This window comes from Protomyctophum bolini (assembly GCF_963924005.1).
Source record: "Protomyctophum bolini genome assembly, chromosome: 8".
NCBI classification, from domain to species: Eukaryota; Metazoa; Chordata; class Actinopteri; order Myctophiformes; family Myctophidae; genus Protomyctophum; species Protomyctophum bolini.
In genome coordinates, this window is record NC_137869.1 from 2,782,049 (window position 1) to 2,792,842 (window position 10,794).

The window sequence follows — 10,794 nt, forward strand, 5'->3', positions numbered from 1 at the left end:
AACGTGCGGTAGTATTTCTTGTTTTTGTTACTTGGAAATGTTTAAAGGCATTCTGATTTCAACACGAGTTGAAAAACAAACAACATGCCCACTATGGTTCTGAACGATCTAAGCTGCCAGTGGGAGCGAGGAATTTACTCGCACTTATTTACTTAGCTTTGTCTCTTTTCTGTCACCTTATCCGTGTTGCCACGGTAACCAGATTGTGAAACATTCTAGTAGTCTAAGGGGGGGGGGGGGGGGGGGGATAAACAAGTAAACTATAGCCACGTCTCATGGTCATAAACCTCAGTGTCATTCGTGTGCTTTGAAAAATAAACACTTTAGTCCTGCAGGGACCCCAGCTGTTATTGTATATAGGAGAGTCAGGGACACAAGCTGTCAAACATGTATTCTGTCTGCTATTTTTCGTTCAAGTCTTTTAAAAAGTGGTTCATTAAATATTCATAACATCAAAAAACAGACATTAATTGCTATATGGCTTATGTTGTTTTATGTGTTTTCATACTGGAATAGAGGCTTATATATGAGCATGCATGAAGTCGAGTGGCGAAGTGAGTTTTAACGTCGTTTAACGTCTTTTAGTGGAATCAGATTTTTCGGTTTTTTGGCCACTCAGTAGGCGTAACTTCCGGGTACGATGATGATGATGATGATTACACATGCACACCCTCTGTGCACGTTAGCTGCAGGGAAAGTAAAACGCTACTATATGGCGAGGTGCAGCTCAGACGAAACATAATTACAGATGTTTTACCTCTCCCTCTGATTACCCTTTGATTGTTGATAACATAATGATGCAACAACCTCCAGTCTTTGCCAGCAGGCACTTAATTTGATCAGCGTTGCAATTATGAAGTGACACATTCGATCATTGCTTCCGTGCCTCCATACATACATACATACATGCGGTCTAGTCTAACTTGGACTCAGGGGGGTGGACGCCTCTGCCTTGCCTAGTCCCCAGTGAATAGGCATGTTGCCCTTCACTGGTAACCCTGTTTTGGAATTCTCTTTAAATATATGAAGGTATTGTGGGCTGGGATTTTACAAAAAAGCCCCCCTTTTAAATACAAATTGAGTTGAGAGGTAACGCATGCAGTGAGAATTAAGGCACACTGTGAAAATCAGTCAATAACTGCTGGATAATTTATTTTGTCCGGGTTTGTCATATTGCTGTGTTCCTGCCTGGTTTCCTATAGTTGCATTCAGGGCTGGACTGGCCACAGGGCATACCAGGCCTTTTCCCGGTGGGCCTCAACCGTATAGGGGGCCGCCATGATCTTTTTTGACAGGCAGGCCAATAGGCGGTAGGCCACCAGGAAAGGTCCGGGCGTGCTGCCATTCTGCCAGTGCCATCATGATAATGTCACTGTAGCCTACCTACTGTATCAGTGAGTGACAAATAAACCCTCTACAAAGGGTTGTGTAGTTAGTTGTCTGTTGGTTTGTATCATTCATGTTGTTCTGTAAAAGTGGTCGTATTATTAGGGGCTTGTTTGTTTGTGTGTGCCTCGACGGAGCGGGGCGGTAGAGTTTCTGCTATCTGCGCGCTGGTTGTGGTGGGTGGGCCGGTCGGTCTGGGCCAAATTCACGCGAAAATGCCCGGGCCGAGTTTTTGTCCCAGTCCAGCCCTGCAGGTTGCAGTTTGAGTTTTACTTTACACCCACCATGTACCTTAGTTTGTAATGTTATATAGTGTCCTGGTCGGTTTTCTCTGTAGTCACTGTTACCTGAATGCCACAGACGAACAACAGTCCAAGTCCACACTATTTATCCATAATGTAAACATGATAGATAAGGGGTCAGGACAACGAGGCCTTTTCGTGGAGGGGTCAGAATGAAATTTGGACTTGGACTGTTTTTCGTCTGTGGTAGGCTAGCTCGTCTTGGCTCAGCTCATTAGTTAATTTTCTCCTCCTGTGTCCTGTTAGTCTCCTGGCCAATCCCTGTGTTGATTATCAGTTGAGTTCACCTGTGTCCGTGTGTATTTATACCCCCCCTGTTGCCAGTGGTTCCTCCTTGCTAGTTCTTCATTGTGTGTTTCTCATGTCTTTGACATCCAGACAGTGTTTGTGTTTTTGTGTTCCTCTGCCTGAGGCCTCATCCAGCATTTTGGTCGTTACATTTTCTCCTCTCACTACTCGACCGAGACAAGTGGAGAGCGAGCCTCTCTGTGGCGCAGCGAGGGCTCGCATGAGGGACTTGGTAGAGTGAGGTCCTTAATTCGTCACTTCACTGCCCCAGCCCCCCCCAAACAAACAAAGCAAACAAATAAAAAACCAAAAATAAATCATGTGGGTATCTGACCCACAGGTTGACTAACACCACCTCTAATGTTGAGATTTTGATTATTCCTAAAGGCTACGGCTGCAGTGTTTCACACAGTGTAGTTTTGATTTTTATTGGGAACTCGACGTGAAATGAGTTGAATAGGCAGCACGTGTAGCCAGCTAGTCAAGCAGAGATTATGACTGGGTGAGTTGAATATGCAGCATGTGTAGCCTATAGTCAAGCAGAGATTATGACTGGGTTGAACTGACGTTGGGGCAAGTGAGTCAACACTCAACAACAACGACATTAGATTATTCCTAAGCTTGAAAACCTTTCAGAAATTATCAAGCTATATCAATTCAATTGACCTGATTTTGTGAGCTGTGGTTCGTTTGCGCCATTTTTTGTTTTAACTCTGAACAGTTATGTTGACCTACGGCGTGTTTCTTTTGTGTGTGAAAATGTGTGAAATGTAAGAGAGTAAAATGCTGAAATACTTGGCCAAAGCTATGCTAACATTAAGGCGATATGATATGGTGTGTTGGGGGGATTAAAGCCCTAGTGTTTCATGTTTCTGCTGGCTTTGTAACAACACAACCAGTAGCAGCCACTATAGCTGTGACTGTGAAAAAGTATTCACATTTTGGACTTGAGTAAAAGTATCACTACTGCGATATAGAAACTGTTACAAGTAAAAGTCCGGAATTCGAAATTGACTTGAGTAAAAGTAGAAAAGTATTGGTATCAAAACATTTACTTAAAGTACCAACAGTCGAAAGTAGGCTACTCTTTATGCAGAATGTCTAATTTCAAATTCTCAAAATGTTTTGAAAACAGCCGATCTACAAGCTCACAATGCGTCGCATTGTGAGCTTGTAGATCGGCTATTTAAAAAAATACTGGCCGAAATGGACTCATTGGTTAATGTGTTTTGCAATAATAATAATCAAAATCTACAATGTAACTGGTTTTCAAATAAATGTAGTGGAGTAGAAGTAAAAGTAATTGGAAATAAGAAATGCTCAAATACCTAATAACACCAAGCGTTGCAATACTACAACATATTTTAATTAATTAATTATTATTATTATTATTATTATTTTAATCTTATTATTAAAGTCATCATTGATGTTCATTGCAATGCCATTGGTCATGATATTTGCATATAAATACCCCCACAGAGGCTGAAATTAACACAAATTAAAAATCTCTGGACTTTTAACCTATGACCTTTGACCTTTAACCCTGATAAAAGTAAGTACAATAACTGTAATATATGTTTTTTTGTGATCATTAGAATGTCTAGAACACGTTTAATTAATTAATGTGAAAGATATCCCCCAAATGTAAATTATTAATTTATTTATTTTTTAATTATTTTTATTATTTTTATTATTTTAATAATTATTATAAATGTGCATACAATTGGCAACAACAAAAATACATTTTTTACATAATTTCCTCTGATAAGTCCTAGTAGTAAAAAGTAGTAATTAATGCGGGTTTTACAGGGCTAAAGTTTACAGTACAGTACAGTATTTACAGTAAGTAAATGTACTTAGTTACTCTCAACCATACTGCGTCTAGCCCAAGCTCTCCTCCACAGCGTGTGAGGCGAGGATAAGATCAGAATACTGTATAGCAAGGTCATATTATTGATGAAGTCCAAATTATAATAAAAATGTGAGGGGCGCTCTTATCATCATTACCCGTGTCATGACATGCACCCCCTAGAGGTCACCTTAAAGGGGTGCACGCACAAGTAACTAAGTAGCCTACTAAGTACTTTTGAGATATTTATTTACTTTACTGGAGTGTTTCCAAGTTTCAATTCACTATTTGCTTCTACTCCACTATACTGTACGTCTCAGAGGCAAATATATAATATATTGTAATATTATTTCAATCGGTAATGGATACAAGATTATATTCTCTCAAGTTGTCCTCTTGACTTCAACTTCAAATTGACATATTGGTTGTTCAGTTTGACCCACCAGTTTTGTCATTATGTGACGTTATTCGAATTATGGCTGCTTGGATATTATGTCTGTACATACTGTCTACATAATTATATCCATACATGTGGACATATAAGCTATATACGAGACATATGATGTAATATTTCATATCCACAAATATGGCATATTGTGTGGATATATTATGCATACTTGCCTTATATCGGCATTATATGTTCATATATTTAAAACCAGTAAGACGCCAGAGCGATTTTGTTTTCTCTTTAAGGACGTGCATAATTTAGTCCTGCATGTTGACAGGAGAGATGATCAGAGGAGCAGAGGGTCCATGTTGACCGGAGAGATGGTCAGAGGAGCAGAGTTTCTGCCACCATCGTTACGACATGGGCTGAAGAAAGGAAAGAGTTTCTCCGTGAAGAAGGAGCATCCGGTGAAAGAGTAGAGGTGAACTCTGGCCTCCACGTCATAGAAGGACACCAGACCCTCCTCATAGTCCACAAACACTCCCACTGTCTGGAGCTCCTCTCTCAGAGGGAGGAGGACAGCGTATGGGTAAGCAGCAGCATTGACCTCATTTCCATCCAAGCTCCCTATATTCCAGTAACCATTGTTGGGACTCAGCATGATGTCGTCTTCCTTCCTGTCGATGGACTCTCTGGCCACTCCTAGATCCCACTCAGTCTTCCCTCCAACCTGAACCTCGTAGTAAAACCTTCCCGAGGAGAAGCCTTGTTTTCCTAAGACACAGCCACACGGAGAGAATCTCTCTTTAGTGTCTGGGACACTCTTCTTCATGTCTCCATGACTCACTTGTTTTCCATCCTCAGACAGGCTGAGTTCAGGATGTGCTGTGTCAGGGTCCAGAATCACATCCACTGCATATTGTTGGATCCTCCTTAGCTCGGCATCACCCATCCTCTTCTCCATCACTTCACAGAGTGTCTCCCCCAGCTGAGCCACGGCTGTCCTCACAGTCCCCACACATGAAGACCGGAGGGCTTTGACCTTCGTCCAGTCCTTGGTGGGTGGAGGGGTGTTGACGGATGTGACGCTCTGGAGGAGGTGGTCTTCGGTGTGTGAGCGCTGCCGCCGCAGCTCAGAGGTTCTCTCCTCTAACTGAGTCATTTCCTTTTGCAGATCTTCGACGAAGCCCTCAGCCTGTTTCGCTGTCGTCTTCTTCTTCTCTTCAATCGCGTCAACGAGCTCAGCCTGGCTTCTCTGAATACAGCTGATCAGAGCAGCGAAGATCTGCACGCTGTCCGCTAGGACGGCGTCTGCGTCTTTCCTGCTGAGCTCTTCCAAGCGTTTGACCTCCTGGATCTTCAGTCGTCTCTCCCGGATCATCTGCTGGATTCCAGCCTCTGTCTTTGCTTCGTATTCTTCTTTCCACTTGTGACTCCTGAAGCGACGAGCCATCTCAGAACCGGAGGTGTCGGCGGATACCTCCGGTCTCTCGTGGAAGACCTTTGCACACAGCGGACACCTGCACACCACGTCGTGGGTGACGTCCCAGTAGCGTGTGATGCAGGTTCTGCAGTAGTTGTGTCCACATGGAGTTCTGACTGGATCGGTGAACACGTCCAGACAGACGGCACAACGTAAGTCCTCTTCAGTCGGGAGGTCGCTGCAGGCGGAAGCCATCTCTACACGCTCAGAATTAAAAGTGTACAAAATTAAACGACTTCCTTCGTGAAAGAAAGCGAACGCAACTGGTGAACACTATCGCGACTCTTCCGGTGAATATGTCCGATGACGCTACAAATCCGATGTTAAGCGGTGAAGATATTGTGAAGGTTGGAGGATTCTTCTGGTGCAGCAGGAGGCGACGTTGAGTCTGTATGAGGCAGTGAATGATATTTTCTCGTGTGGGTTCTGCATTTATACCTGGCGCTATATGACACCATCACAGTGATGTCACTGTGACGACAAGCCACGCCCACCCACGGAGTTCTGTGTCAGCCATGCCCAAATAAGGAGTTCCGTGATGTCACGCTGAGCTGGCCTCCTACAAGTGCACTGATCGACTCATGGGCCTTGCCGATTGGTCAGAGCTTTGCGTGACATGTGCACCACTGAACCAATAAGAGAGGGCGAGCACAGCAGAAGGACGGCATTGTGTTCCAGAGAGACGTGATAAATCCAACCTGATCTACGGTGTGAGAAATGTTCTGCTGGACGCTACATCTGGACGGAGCTCCAGAGCTTCACTGGAACAAGGCTGTTGCATTCGGACGCCACGTTTACTCATTCGGTGCAGGAAATGCTAACGACAAGCAGATTGATGTGAACGTCTTCAACACAGTGTCTTTGATCTGGAGGAAGTTGACCCTTGTGACCGCTGGAACAGCAAAACCTCACCTTGAGGTTCCCTCCAGGCGCAACGGCCACACAGCTGTGCTGATTGAAGACACTGTCTACCTCTGGGGAGGGGATCCTTACTGCAATGTTCTTTATGCATTTGATGTCGACGCCCACAGATGGTTCAAACCACAGGTTTCTGGGACCGTTCCAGAGGGGAGGTGTTACCCCTCAGCCTGTGTTTTGGGGAAGGTCATGTATATTCATGGAGGACGGACCGGGACTGAATGGACTAATGACATGTACAAGTTGGACACCACCACGATGGTCTGGACTTTAATTAACACCAGAGGAACTCCACCTCCTGCTACAGAATGTCACTCTGCTACCATCATCGGGACAAAGATGATTGTATTTGGAGGCTGGAGTGGGTGGAGTCAGCACTACAACATCAGAGTGTATGACACAGAGACCAACCACTGGCTGGACACACCTTCTACACAGCTTCATCCAGAAGGACGTGAGGATCATTCAGCCTTTACCTACAATGGAGAGCTGTACATATTTGGAGGCAGGAACTGGAACCAGACCTTCAATGATGCGTGGAAATTCAACCCAGAGACCTTCTCCTGGATGAAGGTTGAGCCCAAGGGGAAACGCCCGCCTCTGACGTCTAGGATGTGCTGTTGCATGGTGGGAGATCGTATCGTCCTCTTTGGAGGTAAGGGTAAATCCACTGTCCTGTATGTTTTAGACCTCAGTCCGAGCCTCAAGACATTATGTAAGCTAGCGGTTATTCAGTACGGTCTGGAGCAGTCTGGACTCCCACACAACATCAGGTGGGAACTGACAGCCATGACTGGTGTAACCCAGATGGAAACCACCCATTTAGGCCTGAGGCCGATTCTACACGGAGTTGCACCACTCACTTCACACGGGTGTGATTTTTAAAACACATCTTAAGACCTACTTTTATACTCTTGCATTTGGCTGAGATTGTTTTAATCTCTTATCTCAGATCTGCTCTGCAGTGGTAATAACAGATCTCAGATCTGCTCTGCAGTGGGAATAACAGATGGAATAACATATCTCAGATCTGCTCTGCAGTGGTAATAACAGATCTCAGATCTGCTCTGCAGTGAATGCCTCTGTAATTTCTTTGCCTTTGTTTTTGCTCTCCACTGACCTTGCTCTGTTTTTGTTGTTTAATGTTTTTAGTACTTTATGTACTTTGACCGCTTTGACTTTTATGTAGTTTGATAAGCTTATATTAGTCCTTTTTTGTATTTTTTTCTTTGTGCTGCGCTCAATGTCATGATTAACACATCGACTTCATCACATTTGGGAAAGTTGCTATGGCCAAATTTAGCCCAATGAGTGTTTTTGTGCAAAACGAATGCTTGGAATGGATTCAGCATCATGAAAACCTCCCTAGTTTGACACGTCACATGCTACTTAAAGCATAAGGAAATTTAGAAAATATCGCCTTATAATAGGATGTCTACGGGGGCCATAGTGTTTCAACACTTCCCCCTCAGACAATTCCAGGCAACTTTGTTTCTGTTATTCAGGATATGTTGAAGATCAGCTGAGTTTTTTTTTTTTTTTTTTTTTTCAATTAGATTGAGGTTGATCCTGTATTTCCCATAGATTGCTTGTACTAGGTGCCATGGAGGACAATGTTAATCAGACCAGTGTGTGTCCAGTGGAAACCTCGTATGAATCTGATCTCAGGTCAGAATGGGTTAAATGGTGCATGTATTATAGCGCCTTTATCCAAGGCGCTTTGCATATAGATTGTGCATTAATTACATGGTGGCGGAAACCATGCAAGGTTCGAATCCCGGCTCTTCCTCCTGTCTACATGTAGAAGTGTCCTTGGGCAAGACACTGAACCCCAGATTGCTCCCGATGTGCTGGTTGGTACCTTGCATGGCTTCCTGCCGCAATCGGTGTGTGAATGGGTGAATGTAATGCACAGTCTATGTAAAGTGCCTTGGATAAAGGCGCTATATAAATGCTCCATTTACCATTTACCAAGGCACCAACCAGCGATCAGGGGTTCAGAGTCTTGCTCAAGGACACTTCGACACTAACTCTGGGGGAGCACCACAGGGATCGAACCGGCAACCTTGCCTTGCCGTTACCATCCAGCCACTCTACCCGCTGACCCACTGCCGCCGTTGTTTACAGCGCTGCCCTGAGCCGCTGCAGCGTAGCCAGCTAGGGGACGACTGGCGAGCGAGACAAAAGGTCGTGCAGAGACACAGACGTGACAGAAAACACAAAATGTGTTTGAAATGTTTATGCCTAAAAGCTCTTGAGAGAATCTATTGAGGGGATTGTTTGGCTGAGATAACACAGCTGAGCGAACACAGGGCTTCAAAAAGCTGGATTGATTCAGTGGAGGGAGCACAGGGTGGAGAGAGCACACACACGCACGCACACACACACACACACACACACACACACACACACACACACACACACTCTGCTGTCGGGGAAGAGAAACCACATAACTCCAAAAATGTTCATCTTTCAGGATTATGAAAAATGTACATTTTTAAGAAAACCGTATGTTTTGAAAACGAAGCGATACAGCCTCGTCAAAGTTGTGACTTTGAACGTTATGCTTTTTTTAATCGAAGAACGACTGACTTAGAAACATTCAGAAAACTGTCATTTTCAAACAGACATTTTTAGAATCTGATCTCAGGTCAGAATGGGTTAATGCATTTTGAAGGCTGTCAGTTTGTGAAACGTTGGCAGCTGACTGTGAGGTATGATGGATTTATCACACACGCATGCACACGCGCACGCACGCACACGCATTCATGCATGCGCGCACGCACGCACAGAGAATTCAGTGAAAAGATCAGATTTATTGTTTTACAGGCTGCTCCTTTACCCATAACACCTTCAGGCCGATAGAATGTCTTCTAAATCCTAACAGTTCTCTGCTATCAGTGGTGCTCAAACCTTGACCAAGGACCCCCCCCCCCCCCCCAAATGATATGTAGGCCTATAGCCTTTTTAGTCGCCATTATGCCCCCCCATCTCAAAATATTTTGTTCACGAGAAATCTCAAATTTGAGAAATGGTGTGTGTGAACAAAGGTTGTAAACCTTCTATTTTTTGAATACCCAACGTATATAAAATAATTGGTTAAAGTGGTTAACGTATAGATTGTAAAAACCTACAATGACTCCCGGTGTTAACGGGTTAAGCAAACTAAAGGCCTCGTGATGAATTATCTATTAGTGATTATATCAGGACTAATATATAACATTTACAACATACAGTACAGTAAAGGTCTGTCCACCAGCATGCATGTGCACTGGCTCTGAGCAATGACTGCAATGAACTATATGTAAACATTATCTGTTGACTATCTGACATTAGATATAGGGAATGAACGGCATATAGCGTATCTGGTCACTATCTGGAATGAGATAGTGACACACTAGTCACAGTAGTCTGTTTTGACACGTAGGAATGCTGCTGGTTTTTTTTCACGTGAAAAGATTGCACAAGTTCCTCGTGTTCAGTGACATCTGAATTATTATTACTAGACCAGCTGCCTCATGGCTACAGAAACAGGAGATAGGCTCCTGCCCCTATGGGCCTCATGGCTACAGAAACAGGAGATAGGCTCCTGCCCCTATGGGCCTCATGGCTACAGAAACAGGAGATAGGCTCCTGCCCCTATGGGCCTCATGGCTACAGAAACAGCAGATAGGCTCCTGGCCCTATGGGCCTCATGGCTACAGAAACAGGAGATAGGCTCCTGGCCCTATGGGCCTCATGGCTACAGAAACAGCAGATAGGCTCCTGGCCCTATGGGCCTCATGGCTACAGAAACAGCAGATAGGCTCCTGGCCCTATGGGCCTCATGGCTACAGAAACAGCAGATAGGCTCCTGCCCCTATGGGCCTCATGGCTACAGAAACAGGAGACAGGCTCCTGCCCCTATGGGCCTCATGGCTACAGAAACAGGAGATAGACTCCTGCCCCTATGGGCCTCATGGCTACAGAAACAGGAGGCTCCTGCCCCTATGGGCCTCATGGCTACAGAAACGGGAGATAGGCTCCTGCCCCTATGGGCCTCATGGCTACAGAAACAGGAGACAGGCTCCTGCCCCTATGGGCCTCATCAGAAACAGGAGACAGGCTCCTGCCCCTATGGGCCTCATGGCTACAGAAACAGGAGATAGGCTCCTGCCCCTATGGGCCTCATGGCTACAGA

The 10,794-nt window shown here is 44.7% G+C and overlaps 1 protein-coding gene across 1 annotated transcript; it reads right to left on the reverse strand.

Annotated features, from left to right (window-relative positions):
• Positions 1-4,559: 4,559 nt before the first annotated feature.
• LOC308319542 (E3 ubiquitin-protein ligase TRIM39-like) lies at positions 4,560-5,891 on the reverse strand (the record flags this gene model as incomplete). Its single annotated transcript, XM_080769647.1, has 1 exon — positions 4,560-5,891. One exon carries the CDS (start codon positions 5,889-5,891, stop codon positions 4,560-4,562), a length of 1,332 nt encoding a protein of 443 aa, XP_080625773.1.
• Between the last annotated feature and the right edge of the window lie 4,903 nt (positions 5,892-10,794).